At 37.4% G+C, this 21,321-nt stretch overlaps 1 protein-coding gene across 4 annotated transcripts in view; it reads right to left on the reverse strand.

The window, feature by feature from the left end:
* The window catches only part of LOC138707583 (UDP-glucosyltransferase 2-like), a 54,860-nt gene that overhangs the window by 23,971 nt on the left and 9,568 nt on the right, over positions 1-21,321 (reverse strand). For 2 of the 4 annotated variants that reach the window (XM_069837208.1, XM_069837192.1), the window contains exons 2-6: positions 13,878-14,074; positions 3,972-4,649; positions 2,588-2,810; positions 1,984-2,203; positions 224-608 (exon numbers count right to left, since the gene is read on the reverse strand). In XM_069837208.1, the coding sequence (XP_069693309.1) occupies positions 326-608; positions 1,984-2,203; positions 2,588-2,810; positions 3,972-4,649; positions 13,878-14,039 (1,566 nt within the window). In that variant the 5' untranslated portion in view covers positions 14,040-14,074 and the 3' untranslated portion in view covers positions 224-325. Of the gene's footprint in view, positions 1-223; positions 609-1,983; positions 2,204-2,587; positions 2,811-3,971; positions 4,650-13,877; positions 14,075-21,047; positions 21,181-21,321 lie in introns of those variants that run through there. The other 2 variants (XM_069837200.1, XM_069837219.1) reach the window with 2 other exon arrangements.

Consider the following 21,321-nt stretch of genomic DNA (forward strand, 5'->3'; position numbering starts at 1 on the left):
ATGAAGTCAGTCATTACATTACAAGATGTTATAATGTTGGTGAGTTTGAGTATGGTTATTTCCGGGAGTCGAACGCAGTAGCAAACCGTTGCGCAAGCGTAATGTGACAATTAAAACTTACCTTAATTAGAGTGCAGTAAGAAACGCACACAACACAAGCAATAGTGAGGATGAAGCAAGGAAAAGGAATCAATCCTTGGAGGCAAATAATGATGATGGAGTGGAAATTTGATCCCATTTATTTATATTTAAAAATACCTGGTCATAGTAAAATCAATTTTCTTGACAGAGTTTTCGAAATAGTTCTGTATTTCAGTTCAAGTTATTAATTCTGTTTCATCTTCTTGGTTGGATTTGAGAACAACATATTTAATAATACTCTCAACACCCAGTAAACTACCAGAATTATTGCAAGTCCCGCTGCGACCACAACCAACAACACGTCGAGTAGAAGGTACTCGTACCAATACAGTTCAGCCCCTGCTGAACGCAGATGTGGCGCTCCCTGGTGTCTGATGACGTATTCCGTCCAGAACACTGCTCGATCTAAGGCGGAAGTCGGGTGATCTCTGAACAACTCCGACATTTTCTTCGAGTTTGCTTCATAGCTGCGTATAGAAAAAATACATACGTACATTTTAAAAATATCCACTTTATTATTAATGAGTGTTAAAGACTCATTTTATTTTTCAGAGATTTGAAAATCAGTGGCGCCTTTTAAAAGGAGACTCTATGGTGTCGCCCAGCCTGTGAAAATTAGCAAGCACAACAACTGTAATTTGATAATTTCAGCATCCAAGTTACTAATCTACAAGTTCGGCATACGTACAAGAGTCACTTTGACTCAGAGGTTTATCGTCAAAATATTTTGTGCGAGATCGTGCGTATTTGCTTGTTTTCCGCACAGAACCAATACGCGGCAAGTGTGAAATACCACATTCAGTATTCCCAACGTAACACACATAACAATGTCCCTCTTCTTACCGCTTAAGCGCGACATTCATTTTACTGCTTTAGGCTTTTAACATATTATTTATAGAGACGTTTAACATAGTAATAATTATAAATTGGAAACTTACCACTGCAATTTCACCTAAATTGCAATGTTAATTATTGTTTTTAAATATTTGCAAAAATTAAGTAAAGTCTACTACTCCACGAAACTTATTGCATTCCTGATACAAGTAACATTAAGGAAGCCGTGAAAAAATCAACAAGATTCCAGATGCCGATGTTATTACTGCAATATGTTATATAAATAATATTGTTAAAATATTAAGATGAAAAATAAATCATTACATAACCTTACCGTTTGTTTTAAGTTTGCATTTATAGACTGGGGGGGGGGGAAGACAGACGTATATCACGGCCTGCTGGAGTATAGTAAACACAGAAAACATTTTATAGCAACAATGTTGAAGAAAGATATTTTGGTTTTCCGAAGTTGCCATCATTAAACAGAAACCAACATGGAGATTTCATTGCAACTAATTAGGAATTCGTCTTTCAGGTATGTAATAAACGATCTTCGCACAAAATAATGTACGATACTCGAGCGGTATGTTTGTTTTCATGTTCTCGGAAATTAAAAAAGTTCAACTACGTTTCGCTTTTTCAATCTTTTCCTCGAACATGAAAACGTCAACATACCGCTCTTGTAACGTATATTACTATTTCAACGTGCGACGTCACGTTGCCATGACGAGTGCAGCACTGCCTCCACTTCATCGTCTTCCACGCCAGCGAACATACTCAAATGGAGTGAATCCAATATGACGAATATTTTGGAATTGTAGTATAAGAGAGTTATTTCCGTATATTTATCCAAATTGCTTTCATTCAGAGAGTAAAATATTGAATGTTCTGTACATATTAAGGGAACGCATGGGAAGAACACATTAAATGCACTTACATCCTTATCTCGTCACACATTAACGAAACGTTAGTTCATTGCATTAAGACAACAACAATGGCGGATCGTACCTGGCATTGTTGAGAATTTCTCTAATAGCAATGAGGACGCTCTCCTTAGTCATAGTGTGATGATCCAGATACACTCCCATGCCTTTACGGATGATTTTCTGCATGTTGGACATCTGGTCTACGAAGAAAGGCACCCCGACGATAGGAACTCCTCTGTACGTCGCTTCTGATGTGCTCATCTTGCCACAATGAGTAATAAACATGCGGATGTTGGGATGTGCTGAAAATGTTTGCAAACGATATTCATTCACGGTACATTGTTTTCAACTTAAAGCTACAGGACTGGAATGAACCTTCTAAATATTTCGACCCTGTGTTGAAACATCAAGTATCCAACTTCTCGTGGATTCCACGTGCACGGATATTTCGTTCATGTTCTTTAGATATCTGTCTGCTCTTTTGGATCTGTCATAACTTTGACTCACCGTTTATCCAAGCATAGCAGATCTCACATTAAATTGCACAAAAATATAAGATAATAATAATTGCTTAATTATGTTCGTGTAACATACTAATTGGGGCAAAGTATTGATCTGTTTCTTATCTGGAGAGTAATATGGTATATTGGCTATATTGATCATATGGAATGTAAGTGTAATACTACCTAGGATGTCACTCTGTGGCAGCCATTTACTTATTTTGACGTTGGGCGGAATTCCGGGAATATTTTCAGATTCAAATTTCCAGAGAATTCTCTGAGGCAGTTCTGCAAATGCATCCAGTAGCGCTTGCCGTTTTCTTAATGTCAAAGTGTCGCTCCGGAGGTTTGAACCCAGACTAAAATAAATGAATCCCTCCTTCGCTTCATCCAAGTATTTCTGCAGGTCCTAAAAGAGAAACCAATAATTGAGCACAGATATAGAATCTAGGCCTATTTCATGGGATATTTTTGAACATATAATACTACAGTACACTTCTTCCAATCCATACTTATGGCTTTTAAGAAACCCGGACCTTCATTGCCGCCTCACATAGACCCGCCATCGGTCCCTATCCTGAACAAGATTAATTCAGTCTCTACAATCATATCCTACCTTCCTCAAATCCATTTTTATATTATCTTCCTATCTACGTCGCCATCGGTCCCTATCCTGAGCAAGATTAATCAAGTCTCTTACCGTATTCATAGTCATTTTTAGCGCGGGCTTTTGGTGGCTGATCAGCGTTTTTCGTATTCATAAACCAGTGTTAGCTATATGATATGATTTGAATTCTGTACAAGTAACCAGTGGATAGCCGGGGCTAGCTTAGTACGCTCGTAGCGCGTGCTGCGAAATGTCTATGAATAGCACCCTTAAAGTTGGAATGCATTGTTTAACAAAAACTTTGTAGACAGATGTTATTGTAACAGTATGCAAATCTTTATTTTCTCGAAACGTGATTTTTGCTTATGGGTCCTTTTTCCGGCTCTCAATTGGAAACAATATGGTTTGTCAAGGAAGTAGTTTAACGTCATGAGTCGTCTTTTGGGAATCCTCATGAGTTACTTTACTGGACTTCGTACATTACGGACGAATAATTGTTAACGTTCTCTTTGGAGGAAATAAATTTGAAAAATTCTGAGTCTTGTGAGCTATGCTGTAAAACTTTTGAAATATATACTTAGCTTATCTAGCTGAATACTTCGAAGAGGGAGTGTTTAGACAGTCTGTATTTAGACCTCATCGTCCATTCATTTCCTTTTTCCAGAATACTGCTTCAAGTGTAACGAAACATCATGTGATACGTAAGAAAGTGAGTTCAACAGATTGGAAATATTTATCGTAACGTACGCAAAGAACAAGCAAGTATTTTGAAAATGTTCCTATCACAATTATTCTCAACTCTCGTTTTAATTACAAGAATATAATACGTTTAAATATTAGCGGTCGTTTATTTATGAACATTACAAAATTATTTGAGAATAAATAATAATAATAATAATAATAATAATAATAATAATAATAATAATAATACTAATAATAATAATAATAATAATAATAAAGTACCTTCGGTAAAGGATCAGGCTTCTCTTTAATATGCATTCCACCAATTGGTATCATATTAGGGGTCAACGGTCTGGCGTCTTCCAGTCCGAATACAGTGTTTGCAAGAAATATGCTGACATTTCTTTGAATATCCACGAAAGACGGCATGTCCATCTTGATGAACTCCTCCGCTATGGCTTCCATGTTGGGGATATATTCATACTGATATTTATAAAGATAATAGTAATGTATGAAGGTATTGTAGATCTTTTGTGTGAATGTCATGCTACTAGTGTAAGGTAGGAAAAAAACAGGCATGTAGGAAGGGTTGTCTGGGGCCCCCAAGGGTGCAGTTATCCATGGAGTAAATCCGAAGGGTGATATAGCAACCACAGGCGGGGACCCGAATTTGTGTATGAATCCATAGAAGCATTCGGCCCAACCGACTTCGGCGATAATGAGATCAAATTGGTCGTTTGATGGATAGTTGAGTAGCTTCTTCGCCCCATCTGACTGAAATTTCATTCTGCAAACAATATCCATCCACTCAAACATGGTGGCAATCATCGCCATATTAGAAGCATCGCCAAAGCTTTCAAAATCGAAGCCATCTCTCAGTTTGTCATAAATTCCTTCCAGTTTGATGTTTTTTAGATTAGGAACATTATCCTTACCGGCATCGGGGCTTACCAGTGTCACCTGAAAAAGTAAGACGAAAAAACGTTGGTAATAATTAGACTTCGTAGAATTGCCACGAGAATCGCAAGGTTTACTGCGCATCAGTATAGACTGTATGAGAAGGGGGCATGCAAAGGATGGAGTATGCCTCTGATGTAAACACTGAGCAGTATACTGCGGTTACAATAAAACCTGTATCCTGCATTCAAGAAATATAATGAATGATCATTGAAGTAGGAAATGTCTAAACATGTAAATACACAATTATTTTATAGTGAGATATATTAACTCTTAAAATTTAATGTAAGATACATAATCCTTGAATATGTACATTACAGTAAAGAGTTACGTACATTTTGAGCGACTGCAAAGTAATCTCCTCCGATGGTCACTTAAACAGTTTTTATTTTGGGAAATGTACGTTCAACATCACACGATGTAATACGTGCATATTTGAAGAACGGGAAGTCACTACTTTTTAGTACACCAACTTCAGACGTCTTACTGTGACCTGATAGTACATCATTTATAATACGAAGGTTGTGAATAGGCAGAATTTTTAGCAATAATGTTTCTCAACTCAACATTTCATTTTTTCTGAAATTAGTGAATTGTTATTTTGGATAGTTTGTGATACTTTATCCACTATATTAAGGGCTTCTGAGAGTTGTAGTTTAGACGATTCTAACAGAATGATGCTTTTGGACACGATTTTAAAATTAGAATCAATGAACAGAATATCTTCCAATAGCTGTTCAGAAGGCAATGATTTTATAGCTGCAACAGCGGAACTGTCTGTCCTATCCAATGCATCAATTACCTCCATTATTTTGCTGTAATGTTCTGCATTATAATTAACAGCATCCAACCACGTTCCCCAACGGGTCAAGACTGGCTGCGGGGGTAAGGGTATTCCAGGGGCACTTATTTGGAACAGCAACACTCTCATTGTAGTATGTTTGATTGAATTCTTGTCTACACCGAACACATGTTAAGCTTTGACTATTCCAACCACAGTAATGCATAAACAAGTGCTTACATAGGTATACATTAGCTGTAGCTCCTCTATCTATTTGGACCGGTCACATCTCTTAACATGAACTGCTTATACTACGAGACCGGGCGGTCGCTCACCTCCTCTATACTACCGTACATCGGCAACCTGATTGCATGCTGCGTGTGGCAATTCAACGAAGTCTAGTAATAATATAATTTTCTATCTTATGCTATAGTGTGTTATGTCCGGTTACCTTACGGTATGTTGCATCATGTAATAGCCCTATATTTTATTGTCTATGTTATGTTGATTTATGCTGTGCTATGTTGCGTTGTGTCATGTTCCTTTACAATATAAATATTTTATCTTCAATCATGTTATGTTATGTTCTTCTGAGATAGGTTCGTGAAATACAACACTCACGTTTTAATTGGAAACGTGATGTAAATTCAAAATTATGTTCAAAATTTTGAGAAAAACAAAACTTCTTTCATTGCATGGCGAACAAAACGGGAAGGATCCGAAATATAACGTGAATCACCGCTTTTATTGGAGTGACATGAATTCGCATAAAATTATACACCGCTCTACGCAGGGGGCCACAGTTCGAGTCCCGGTCAGGTCTAGGATTTTTCATTGAAAAATCCATAGTGACACTTGTGGCGAAGAAGGTCGCAGTTCGGGTTTTTCTCGGAGTTCTCCCGTTTTTCCCCATATTAGGCATCTATATCATTCCGTCACCATTTCATAGTATTCCGACTGGCGACACATGGAGGGAGCTGGCCTAGGGACGATGGGGGTACCTCCTCGAAACCTGGGTACGCGTGTAGTCAGCCGGTGTGGGTTTGGGAATGCGCCTGGCTTGGGGGTTAGCGCAATAGATCATAACAGGTCGCAGTGCTGAGCCATACTGCCCCCTGCCGTAAATTCCATTAATGAACTAGTATTAAACATTAATAAAACTAACATAATTCAATTTAAAGCCACTTCAAATTTAATCTCTGAAACATTGGACACAACTACCGACAATATACCTCTACTAGAAACATCAACAACCAAATTTCTTGGTTTGCATATTAATAATACAATAAATTGGAAAAATCATATCAAAGAAATAACCCCCAAACTTACAACAATTTCTAAACAGCAGTATCTTAAAGACAATATATTTTGCCTATTTTCATTCCATTATGTCCTACGGAATAATATTTTGGGGAAATTCTGCAGATAGTAAAAATATATTCTTATTACAAATAGCCATTAGAGCCATTAGAATAATAGTTGGAGCAAAGGCTAGAGACATGTAGATTATTTTTAAAAAAATTAGAGATTCTAACCTTAACAAATCAATACATATACTCTACAATAAATTTCCTCTTATGTAATAAAGAAAATTTTCCAACTAACTCAGCCATACATAGTATAAATAACCGCAGAAGGAATGATTTTCATACGCCATCATAAAATTTATCATGCTTTCAAAGGGGAGTACGTTACATGGCGATAAAAATGTGCAATAGTCTTCCTGAAGACATTAAGAATCATAGCCAAAACCTGCATTATTTAAGGCAAAACTAAAAAATTACTTAATATCTCACACTTTCTATTCTGTAGATGAATTCTTGACATTTCACAGTACTGTGTAAATATTTTAATACTATTAAATGGTAAACATATTACATTGTATAAAATATTATTGTTATTAAGGTATTAATTCTGTACATATTTCATATTTGCATTTTATATGTATTGCATTTTATTATTAAACGTAAGAATTGGACATGTTCTTAATTCTATGCTATAAAGCAAATGTAAGAATATTATGGAACGAATAAATCTATCTGTATATCCATACCCCACTATAAACCTCCTGTGTACATGTCCAGAGACTGGGACGTAGCCATAACATTATTTGCTACGAGATAAGAGAGAAGTCACTTACTCATGGACTGACTACTGTTCTCGAACCAGGAGATCAACCGTGAAAGGAATGTGCTTACTATTGCGAAGTAGATATATAATATTATCGTTATAACGTTCTTTAAAAACCATTCGCGCTCCTGCATTTGTTATTTCCTGTATGGAGAGATTAAAAGACCAGGAGATTAACAGTGATCTAATTTTGTAACTAGGGTAGTATAAACATGTGTGTATCAATGTTATTGTTTGTGCTGTGACAGCGAGCCAATAGAGATACGAGTACCCACGTGTGTAACCTTATGACATCTTATGACATCAACATTCATTCACAGCATTACTCCCCTTCGTCTCATCCGGCAGAGACTTTCTCGTAGTTGGAGCACAGTAGGGTCACCGATTCGCGAGACTGAAGTTTGGAACGCACGGAGTATACATGACGTAGAAGAGGAAGAGGAAAAGGAATTGAGTCACTGGCTGAAAAGAAACTGTCTACTGAAGGATGCACTGGAAGGAATGGTGAACGGGAGAAAATTTCGGGGCAGAAGAAGGTATCAGAAGACAGACGACATTAAGATATATGGGTCATAATTACGATTTACTTAAAATTGACATTGAGAAATATTCTGGTACTCTGTATTCTTATGCTGATGATACTGTGGTTATATTTAGCGGTTCGAGTTGGAATGAAACTTATCAAAATTCTAACAGTGGTATTAATATTATTAAAGAATGGCTGGATGCTCACTTACTTTCTTTGAACGTTTCTAAAACAAAATTAATACCATTTTCATTAACATCACATGGCCTTGAGCAACTAGAAATAAATAATAATATAAGTATAACTATACATGATTGTAACCTACCTACTTGCTCATGTAACGCTTTGAGTATATCCTCACAAGTTAAATATTTAGGCATTATTATCGACCAACATTTAAAATGGGACAAGCATATCTCCTTCCTGTGTAACAGATTGCGTAAAACAATCCACAAATTTTCCATTCTACGCTCTTATTTACCTGTTTATGTTCTGCGTACTGTGTACTTAGCTCTGTTTCAATCAATAATTCAGTATGGTATTTTAGGTTGGGGAGGAATGGCAAAATCGACTCTCCGTCCTTTAAATCTGCTCCAAAAAAGAATTATCAAAATTTGTCTATATAAACCCTTTGATTACCCAACAAAATTAATTTTTCAGGAATTTGGCGTATCAAATCTAGAACAAATTTATAAACAAAAATTGCTGATTTACTTCCATAAAAACCACAATAAATTTAAATATGATCCTCATGAATACCAGATGAGACAAAACTACAGTTTCTTTCTAAATACTCCCAAATGCCACACAACTGCTGGATTAAAACACAGCAGAAATTTTGGACCCAAAATATATAATACATTAATTAGAGCTTACCCTGAGCTAAGTACACTTAACACACATAGATTTAAGAAACAAATCAGATTAATTATTTAATTGTTTAAGCTAATTGAGTTAAAATTGTTACTCTAATATTCATGTACTTCTGTATTTTCTATTTGTATATAGACCCTGTTATTACATGCTGTATGTATTTTACCATTTATTAATGTGATTGTGCTCAATGAACTCTCGTAATTTTGTGATATATTTTGTATAACTGATCTGAACTGCGCCCGAGCACGAGCTTCTGCTCTTTCGGGCTGCAATGCCTAATGTAGCTCAAGTGTATAGTATTAATAAATATTATTATTATTATTATTATTATTATTATTATTATTATTATTATTATTATTATTATTATTATTATATTATATGAGGAGGCGAAGAGGAAGGCAGAAAATAGGAAAGCTTGGAGAAAGCTGGGTTTGCAGTGAAAGACATGCCCTTGGGCAGAACACTGAGTGAATGAAATCTTTCCGTGAAAGAAGAATGATCCAACGACTTGGCCGTTCCAGACTCCGCACCGCACCATGACGCTCTGTGCTCCTTGCTCTTTATTTCCTGCGTTCCAATGGCCAGTACCCGAGATTCCGTTTGTTCACATCTACGAATGCGTGTGGAGGAAAAGTGTAGTCAAATCATCGCCGACGCCCTACACCGCGTTATGAATAACACGAAGTTTAACCTCCACAAATATTCGGAAATCGGAAGGGTAGTATTGAACGTATTTGTTTTATGATTTAGCCCGTATGCGGGGCTTGTCGGACACTCTGTAGCTTACAGCATCGCGTCACCGTTTTTGGCGTGTGGAATAAATAATTGGAACGTTAAGTGCGAGTGTTTCACATTTGCCGCAGTCAGTCTGACAACTGTGTTTGGCAAATGGCAAATGACGTGTATAGGAAGTGGTACCATTCTCAGCTGCACTAGCAACATGCCCCCGACTTGCAATTCACTAACTTTAGCTCGAGGTTCCCAGCTAAAAGCCGTTTGCCCTCTCATCTAACAGTAGTGTATTTTCCCCTGTAAATGGTTATATGACACATGTACAAGCTAACAGTTGAATTGTGAATGAAATGAATGAAGTGAAGTTAGCACCATGCCTCGCAGATGTTAATGAGAGGTGGAGAGTCCAGCGCTCTGGTCAGTTCTGTCCTAGTCACGTTTTTGTAGTGGCGCCAGGGAGACTCGTAGCCTGTTACCAACAAAGTGGTGGGCTACTCGTTTCCGTAGAAGCCGTCTGGCTGCCTGGTTGGCTGTGGCAAGTGTCGTGTGTCGTTTCGTGGGGTTTGTGTCTGTAGTGAGTAAGGAGATAGTGAATGTCACTATTTCGTCCTGTAGTCTGTTTAGTTGCCGATCAATGTAGGATTCTATTTTCTGCATAGCAGAACGTAGAACCCCCTCGACCAGCTGTTCCGTGGTTGTTTTGTCTGTCTGTGGATCGTCTGTAGTGGTTGTCTTGGTTGTCATAGTCTTAGCCGCATCCGCATAAGACAATTCGGGTTTGGGAAGTGTTGGTTTGAAGACGGACTGTGATGGTTTGGGTATAGGTGGCGGTATTGGTTTGTGAGTGTCTATGGGGACATGCGTGGGATCGGTGGAGGTTATGAGATTAGTCCTTGGATATTTTGGACAGCGAGCTTGGCCCGTATAATGGGTGTCGCTGTTGCACGTGGCGCAATACCTAATCTGGGATAGGCGGTTGTGGTTGCAAAGGTCGGGATTCTTGCCGCACTTAAAGCAAGTCTTGGGCTTGCTTACAAACTGGGCACTATATATCTATATTGTCGGACCATCGGATCTGTGCCCCTTCAGCGCTGTCGTCTTTCTTGGAAAAGTTAACGCCTTTACTCACTCCATTCCACCCGCTTTCCTCCCACCACGTTAAACAGTAAGCCACGAACCTTGCCGAATAGGGATGTTGCCAAACTTCCGACAAACGGTATCACAAATAACTGGTCCTCCATGCTACAATATCATTTCTTTCAATCAAAATACATCTTGTATTTCTACATTTTTAAACCTAACCTAAATCAGTCCACATCTGTGGTGTAACGGTCAGCGCGTCTGGCCGCGAAACCAGGTGGCCCGGGTTCGAATCCCGTGCAAGTTACCTGATTGAAGTTTTTCCGAGGTTTTCCCTCAACCCAATACGAGCACATCCTGGATACGATGAAAGAGTCGTACTGTACTGTACAGCGTCGTAAAATAACCCAATAAAAAAAACCTAAATCCCATGTCTCGAATCACTTTCCGCAGCGTTTCTCTCCAACCTTGGAAAATATTGTCTCTCACAATCTTCAGTAATTTCTTCAATGTCGGAACTTCATTCTACACGGTATAAAATTCTTGTATCTTTCTTCTTAAAATACTTCGGTTCATATCATGTACAAGAATTAAAGGTTCCCTTGGTCTGTTCTTCCCTGGTGATTCTAGCTTTCCATCTCCTGCACAGACTCCCTCTCTCCTGATTTTCTTTATTAGGCGCTCTGACCTGTATATAAATTACATAAAGTGTTGTATTATTAGTATTAGTTAAGTAAGTAATTTTAATACGTAGTCAATTGAAATAAAATAAGCCTCACCTGTGATCGCAGCTGCTCTTTCCGTTGCCTGATTTATAGGAAACAGATATTGACCTGTTTGTTTCTCTTCATCGCAAAATGCTATTACGTACTTGCTTAACAATATTTCTTTCGCCACTCCTTGCTACAGTATTCATTTTGAGTTGACAACACTGGACTGCAAGTGCAAATAAATTGTCCCGCAAGAAGGCTCAAAATTGTGAATAGTGGGAGAGAGAGAAAGGGAGAGAGATAGGAATGCAGGGAGAGAAATTAATTCCCGACGTTGAGAAGGAATTAGGGTTCAGTTCGCATATCTTACGGGGGTACAGATCCGATGGTCCGACAATACTTGTTTTTTTTTTTTTTTTTTTTAAGATGGGACATGACAGGAGCGTTGCGATCGGAAAAACAACTGAATGTCACATAGCTTGGTAGGTCTGTTGCTATGGTAACAACGGTTGAGTTGCCAAACTTACCTTTCCCACGTGGCGAGTGCTTAATAGCTCTTTTTGTGACATTTATTGTGCACACAGTGTTAGCATTGGTACGTTTCGTCTTTGATTCTCTGTCGATTTTTGTATTGTTTTCTTATCTTCGCGTCAACTGTCAATGAATGTTTTAACGTCAGCTATCTTAACGTCAATTGCTAGCTTCCATCAGCTGACAGCGTGGTAGTTCATATTGGCAACATAGCACTGTAGTTCCAAGCTCGGCCGCTTAACTGTCATGTCCAACGAGTTAGAAAGAGAAGACTATAGAGTGGCCATGTTGTCCTGTACAGCGGTCTTTGCGGTGCCACCGCGAAACACGGCAGATCTGAGCTAAGCGCCCACCTTCGTAAAAATTCGTCTGCTTACAATGTTGTATAACGGAGGTAAGAGGCCCAAAAAAACTAAGAAAAAACATGCCTGTTGTGTGTGCTGCATATAACTGCAATGTCAAAAGGAAAAATACAACTGATATATCATATTTCATGTAAATTTTATGAAGTTAAGTCCATAGTTTTGTTAATTAGCAGCATTTTTTTTTTCATGCATAAATGCGTAACAACGCCCGGCATAAACAAAATAAATGGTTCACTGGTAATGTACTTAAACTAAATACGGATAAAACCAATACAATTCCGTTTCAGACCCAATGAAAAACAAATAGCAATACAATATTAAAACTGTATTTCGACACCGGCATCCTTTATTTCTGCTCCTTCTGTCCTTATTGCTTATACATACAAGAAGACGATGAGCTGTAGCTTATAAGAAGTAGGCCTATTTAGAAGACAAACGATTAATCAAATAAATGGTTCACTAGTAATAAAGTTAAACTAAATACGGATAAAACCGCTACAATTCCGTTTCAAACCTAGTAATAGCAATCAAATATTAAAATTGTATTTCGACACTCGCATCCAAAATAACGCAAAACTCTGGGGTAGGTCGTATTGTTGTTAGTATTTTGACTGGAAGGACATGAAAGAACATAATTGAGCACCCACGTGCAATAATGGGGTAAGTATGAATATATTTCGTAACTACTTACCCCATTATTGTACGTGGGTGCTCAATTATACACTAATAATTATCTGTGGTGCCACAGCCCTTGAAAGGCTCAGACAGACCAGCCGGCTGTTGGCCTCACGTTCACATTTCGATAATAATTATGCTTTACTGTAACAAAAAAACTGAAGGCGTGTTTTGTCATGTTTCACCCACGTTACAAGCTTGGAGTAAAGGTTGTTTACTACAGACAGGGCCTACTTTCATTCTATATCTTATGGTATAGTAAATAGTTTTGCAACGTGTAGAGACTGGGAAAACAATTTAATAAAATCATCCGAATCATACTCGTTCATTTTATAGGCAATCTTGCAGGTCGCATTTAAAAGAACCTAGGAATATTAACATTTTCTTCAGTATATTTGCTAGGACTTCTTGTAATACTACATGACAATTTTGCTTAGGTTATTCTTTTAAGCATTCCTTCTAGGAATAGCTCAAGTGTTTTAAATTTAGCGTACATAAGTTTAGATTAAGTTCCTAGCACGTATTTGACGAAATGCTAGATTTTTCCGCTTCAGTTTAACTGATTTATGCAAACGAAATTAAGACAGCTGACGATTCTAATGTCAGTTATCACCACGCCCACTTTGTTTTGGGCGCATAAGTTCATTACCGACGGTCGTTCAATTTTCTTCAAACATGGCGGCGCAATGACCACTCTATATCTCTCTCTTTCTAACTCGTTGGTCATGTCCCATCTTTCGAAAAAAGCAAGTATAGGACAAACGCCAAAAACGCTGGCGCCATTACAAGATACTATTTGCAAATCTAGATGTTTTGTTATATTACCTGGTGACCTCTGTTGGCAAGTGCTAAAATTAAGGCTCTGTTGAATATATAATGACTCGGCGAAGCTGCGTTCAACAGACTTAATATCCTTGCACTCTCTGCTCCCTGCAAGCCTGTACTCATAAACTGTAGTGTAGCGAGAAGCAGCACTTCTGTCCACATCGTTCCTTTATCTCTCACTGAAGGAAAATCCTGACCTGCAAAACACAAGTTCGTTATCTTAGTCCAGATAAGGACACGCCTTACTCGCACTAGCTTGCTTTTGGCCCTCCGCGCCGGCAAGAAGAGTCCAGCCCAATCGGCTAAGGGTACGTACACGTTGGAGCGACGATAAACGATAAAAGAAGCAGCGATGCTATATCAGAGAGAATTGAAGCATGCATTGTTATTGAGGTGTGCATATTGGAGTAATGATAAAAGCGACGTTACACGATAAAAGCGACGAAAAAGAAAAGTACCATTTTCTTCGCTCTTGTCGTTTATAGGATCTCTGATTAAGATAATATTAATATGTATAATTACCGGTGGTTGTCAATATATCCGAATATTAATCGATGTATTATTATTTCGGCGTATTAAATTAATTATTGTAGATATTGGCAAATTGATCAGTTGTGTATTTATTGGTCATATGTTATGTGATCATAAGAACCAATCACAACACAACGAATTTATACTATCTTTGGGATGAGAAACTGGTTTAATTTTGTACGTATTTAAGTTATATTAACCTTGAACTTAGCAGTTGATATTTCCTATATAGCTTCTTTCATTAACCCTGCATTACTCAGGTGGGGTATGGTAAACCCCGGTGCGTATATTTCAACGAAAATCTAAGAGATGGAGCTAGTGTGTACTCTGTGCATCTGTAACTTTTCAATCACATCCAGAAGAGTTCACTTAACCCTTTCTTACCTATAGATACCATATGGCAATAATTAACTTTATAGCATTTATATACTTGTGTGTTACATATGAAGGTAAATTTTGCTGGATAACTTCTATTTCAATACCATTTTCATCAATATAGTTTTGTTTCAAATGTTGCCACTCCCGTAACTTGGTCACTGAATTGGTCCTAATACAGCTATTTGTTTCAACATGGATTGCTTGTAAATTTAATTTGGGTTAGAAAGGGTTAAGAAATTGTTTAAGTGAACTAAGAATAGTATATTTAATTGCGTTTATCTGATTTCTGAAACTTGCGGAAAAATATATTAGTTATTTAAAATGGGGTTTGTGAAACCCCACTTGAGCAATGGTGAGAATATTTATAACATGAGTAACGCAGGGTTAAGTCGATGCATAGAATATCTTCTACTGATAAATCAAATGTTCGCTTCCCGCGTCCTCGTTGCTCCGATATGAACACTTGATTCTTTGATAATACCAAAGCGTCGCTAGATCGTTTCTCTTATCGTTTATCGTTGCTCCAACGTGTACGTACTAAGGCGCTTGCGTGTCCATTCAAAGTTGCGCTAGGGCTTGGATTCGATCTCCGCTTGGGCTGATTATCTGGTTGGTTTTTATTTCCGAGGATTTCACCAACCGTAAGGCGAATGTCAGGTAACTTATAGCGGATTCTCGGCCTCATCTCACCAAATACCATCTCGCTATCACTAATTTCATCGACGCTAAATAACCTATTAGTTGATAAAGCGTCATTAAATGAGCTACTAAAAAAATGGAAGAAGAGTCCACGGTTCGGCTTCATAATGCAAGCTTCCTCCATCATTGGCGCCCATTGTACAATTTTGTTAGACGGAACATTTCAAAGCTCGAGAATAAAATGTAATACATTACTGCTCATAAATTAACATTTACATTTCTTTAGCAAAACATATAGTGTACTGTTAGGCCTATTGTTTCTGTATAATGATCTTAATGCTCATTTTGAGTTAAGCCATTTCTGAACTACAGTAAATACCTTCTTCACCCTAGCATTTTAAAGAAGTGGAAGTGACTAAGTCCAAGAAAGAGTTACTGCAGCCACTGGAGTGTCGCACAGTCCTGTATACAGAAATTTACGAGACAGAAAAAAACATGAAGCGGAAGGGACGTCTTTTGGCACCACCGGCAATAAACACAACGTCCCAAAAAGAATTACTGACATCGATGAGTTCGATAAATGTGTAATTTGTCGCAATATATTACAGTTTCTATGTATAAGAAAAGTGTGCATCAACAATAAGAAGATTACTGCAGAAACTGAAAAACACTATTAATTTTCAAAGTAAGCCCACAAGTCTGAGAACAACAATCAACAACTTGGGCTTTCGGTGGAAAAAAAATTAGCGAAGAGTTCTAGTTGAAAGACACATTATTTGTTCCCTTCATGAGACGTAACTTTCAGGTATCTGACTTGACTTCGAAAATACAGAGCTGAGGGACGGCCAATAGTGTATGAAGACGAAACGTACAGGGACATCATTTTATTTTTACTTCAATTTTTATTGTACCTGAGTTTTTGAATGTACTTCACTCCCACCCCTTCTACTAAGGAAGTTCCAACTCCACACAGAACCAAGACCACAGATAGTAAGCAGTACTGAGTTACTGAGTATAATACGTTCCAGAAATATGTTCGCGTTTTCCAGTGAAGAAAGAGCGTTCAATATTGAATCATATTTTCGCACAGGTACTGTCCGTTTGCCTACGTCGCATCCCGATTTCCCCCACCTGCTTCTGCTCGCCCCTCTGTAATAGCTGGGCTGTCTTAGCTCTTTTCTGAAAACATTAATTTCTCTTAGGAATAGGAAGTTTACGTAATATTATACAGCTGTTCAATTTAACTTAAATAAAAGGGCCTCGTTAAGTAATTAACTGTCACGTGATTTTCTCCCTTTCTACAATCCTGCGGCATAACCACTTGGACGGACAGTAGATAGCATGTCTGAGTAATTTTATATTTTCGGGTCAGGCAGAAGTGAAGATTGAATTTACAGTACGTAGAGTAGGTACAGAATTATTTCAACAGGAGTTACTAGTACGAAGGACGAAACTGGCAATTAGAATTAGATGCAATAGTCTATAATGCGATAATATGCACAAAAGAACTGAAGCCTGTATCGAAATGAACGGCCACCATTTTCAAAAATGTGTTTAAATATTCATATTATGATTATTTTTCAATTTAACTTCTTTCTCTATATTGTACGCTAATGTGCTGTAGACAGTATAATATACACTGCATAATGAATACGTTCGCATGGATAACTCACTTCGTGAGTAAAAACACTTATTCTTAATACAGTACTGTACTTTGATTAAAGAAAAACCTAATGAAAATTATCAAACTCAAAATCGCGATATTTCCTAGTTTACGTAAATGGATGAACTACTTTTCTTCCTTCCTATACTTAGTAGAGTGATTTGTGTTTTACGCCAGTATAATCGAACTCCAGTCTTGGAGGGGGGAGCAAGCGGTGTTTCCGGTTCTCTAAAGGTATAGACAGGTTAATATTAAAAATGTTAGTAAAAATAAAATGACGTCCCTGTACATGCATAGCAGTCACACCGTTCCGAAGAGCTGATGTTGACAGCAGCTCCGGTTGGATGTCTCCTGTATCTCAATCATCGTGGGAGTGGAAGTTTAGGGTTTATACCACAGTCTAGTATATACAGTCGCGAAGCTCAATACGTAGTAAATATGCAAACATTAGATAGTTGCTCACCACAGGATCGCTAATATCGCCTCATTACAGCAATGCAAAATAGAACCGTCACAGTCTATTGTTTCTAGTACCCTCAAAACTCAAGTTTCGTGACTGTGTATACTGTAGTAGACTGTGTTTATACCAAGTGCTCTCTTCATTTACAGATCGCAACTGAAAACTGGAGGCTTTCACAGAGAAATGAATTCTGATTACTACACCAAATGGCTTCGCAGAATGTTAATTCCAAATTTACTCCGTTAACTCTGCCATATCGCACCGGCAATACACAATTGGATAAACTCACAACCTCAAATTCCTTACGAAAAAATAAACAAGTCAGGTTGGTGAAAAATCACATCCCGTTTGATGAAATTCTACGATTTAATCCTAGCCAATAACCCAACTCAGAATACCTATTTAATTGATCAAATATTAACCGAATACAGCCTAAAAACTTCCACCTTACCATCCCGACCTAAGTCCGACTGAATTAATTTGGGGGACGTTAAGCAATGGGTTAGTGTAGAAATACCACTTTTAAAATAAAAGATATCAAAGTGTATCTGTCGTTGAAGAAATCGGCCAAACGGGATAGGAAAAAGTATGTTGTAAAGTGGAAAAAAACTGAAGGAGAGTATTGTGAGAAAGACGGCATCGTGGAAGAAAGAATTGAGAGGATTGTGATTGAAGACAATGGGATGGAAAGCTGCGACGAAGACAACGAATGTGAAAACGATCCAATGGAAAATGAAGACGAAGACATGTCAGGTGTGGAAGAAATGGAGGGCCATTAGTTTTTGAGTTCGTTAATGTGTGTTATTTTGTGGCATTTAGTACATTAACAGAATATCACTATTATATTTGGTAATGAGTGTATTTTGTCCGTGGACCAACATACTGTAAACATGGAGTGTGATTGTCTTAAGTAACTTTTATGCTCGACCATGCCGAAATGTACTAATTATACACCTGGTAGCAGTCCTTTAATGCATGTCATTAAAGTACACCTACTCATTAAAGTACAGGTGTTCAGCCAATGACAACTCAGCTTACAGGTGTTCAGCCAATGACAAGTCAGCTTTGTACAGTTATAAAACCGCAAGTATCGATTATTCTCGGATATGCAATCGAAAGAGAATTAGCGAAAAGTCACGGATGCTGGAAATCCAGTACTATCGCAGAAGGTTATGTTCTGTTACTATAATAATTAGCGTTAATTGTAAATAATATTCAAATAAATTCAATTTGTCATCTCGTTTTTCAATGTCGAATTCAATAATCAAGGTTATATCAAGTTTAACGGGATTACATCAAGGTCAATGACATTATTATTCCTCGGAAAAAATCAATACTTTCGCGTCTGCGCACATCTCACAATTCACGACCTAGAACAAGGTCACTTCCGATCTTGTCAGATACAAATAAAATGTATACATCTGAATAATTTCAAGTTAGAAATATAGTCGAGCATAAAAAGTCCTATGAAACTTGCCTATAATGGTAATTAAGACGCTCGTATGAATATTATGAAACTCGCTTGCGCTCGTTTCATAAATATCCATACTTGCGTCTTAATTACTACCATTATAGGCTCGTTGCATAATGTACTAGTAATACTGGTAGACTGGTAGTTAATAATGTGGGATCTAAAAAATGAACAGAATATACCGGCATTATATTTGATCAAGTAGTGACTGTACTTTCAGTAGATAAAATTGTGTGTGCGTGCGTGCGTGTGTGTGTGCATATGTGCATAAATTTACTTGGTAAGAAGTTGTACCTATAGATGGGTGGGACTGTGAGAGTTTGGGTGGTTGGAGGGTAGGAGCGGACGGACGAACGGACGGACGGACGGACGGATGGATGGATGATGGATGGATGGATGGATGGATGGATGGATGGATGGATGGATGGATGGATGGATGGATGGATGGATGAACGGACGGACGATAGGACTCTGGGATGGGAAGACGGACAGACAGACAGATGTTTGTTGAATTGAGGAATGGTTAAATCGTTCAGATGACTATACAGAATATTACATTGGCAACAAAAATTTTATAATTCATAGACTGGATTTGAAAAAAAAATACTATAACTTGTACGAATCGTTATTCTGTAACTAGTATCTTTTATTATTACTTTTTTATAGTTTTTATTATTTGTAATACTAATATCCTTGTGACAGTGGAAACTTGACTTCTGCATATGAGAGATAATTAAAAATTATTTCTTTCACGTTTCTAATGAAAGAATTATATCAGTCTATTCTCTTTCCTGTTCACAAAATTTTTTGATGCGTATGTATTTAATATCGGTATTTTCTTGACATAATTTTGTAACCTGTAATATAAACAATATTAAAGTAGTGTGAAATTAATTCTGTTTGAATAAAGCCAAGCGATCAGTATTTATTTCCATTCATTGCAGGAATGCATAAATGTAAATCCTCGCATTACGATTGTGCTTTCATGTCTTTAAGGAGAACTGACATCATCATCTGAGAGTTAGGTATTTACGAATCTGTGCCGTTGGTTTATGATCTTTACACGAAAGGGACACTACTTTGAAGCCAGAGAGTCTGATTATAATTGCTATATATTCCTTAACATTACAAGAAGTAGATTCTGTGTTTGAAATATTATAAAAGGTGCGGCAAAACATCGTCCCTAATTTAAAGTTTAAATAAAAAACAGATAGATCAAAATAAGGAAACTTCATTAATATGAATGGTATCTTAACAGTGGGAATTTTTCATTTTTTTAATAACGTGTCTCTCAAGTGGCGTCCTTCACTATCGATGCATTGTTGAATGCAACTTCTGAAATTCTGCATAACTCTAACTAGCATTTCTTGAGGAATAAGACCAATTTCTTCCTGTATTGCATTTCTTAGGTCTGGTAAAGTCCTCGGCCGATGTTTGAACACCTCAGCCTTAAGATGCCCCATAGAAAAAAATCGCAGGGTGCAAGTTCTGGTGATCGTGCTGGCCAGGGAACGTCGCCACGTGAAGAAATTAAGCGTCCGGGAAACATCTGAACAGCAACAACGGAATTACCACTTACCAGAAACGATACCACAGCGTAAGCACGTTCTTCACCCGTCCACGGCATAGTTGGAATTCGTTAAAGATTACAATCTGCACTAATTGAATGTTAATTCCGTGTATGCAATGTCCTATTCAATTCTTGTTGTTTTACGCAAGTCATTTGATATCGCTATGGCAACGCATGTAAACCTAAATTTCCCACTGTTTAGATACAATTCATATTAATACAGTTTCCTTATTTTGATCCATCTGTTCTTTATTTAAACTTTAAATTAGGGAGGAGTTTTGCCGCACCCTTTACATTTCTGATTATAGGCTATTTGAAATACAAATGGGAAATAAATCTTGTTATACACGGTACCGGTTAAATAATAACAATATTTCTTATTAAAATATCTAATACAAGTTTATTCAGCTTAGGATTTAAGTTTGAAGCACCGTAAATTATTTTAAAACTATTCTTACCTTAAAAAGTCAATGTATTCTGTTTTTCAATCGTTTTCCAGCTTACAATAAAGATGGTGCATCCGAGATAACAGATTGTAACATTTATCAGGCAACAGAGTTCAGACACGCTATGCAGTCATTACGGACAACAAGGATCTTTTTATTTCTTGTGACCTTGGCAAAGTGCCCGCAGTCTTACCGAATTATGTAAGACCGATGATATCTGTACAAACATAAATGACAGTGCTAAAAGAATGAGATGGTAGAGTAAGCCAGTCTGATTTAGTTATTT

The sequence above is a fragment of the Periplaneta americana genome, chromosome 1, assembly GCF_040183065.1.
Source record: "Periplaneta americana isolate PAMFEO1 chromosome 1, P.americana_PAMFEO1_priV1, whole genome shotgun sequence".
Classification (NCBI taxonomy): Eukaryota; Metazoa; Arthropoda; class Insecta; order Blattodea; family Blattidae; genus Periplaneta; species Periplaneta americana.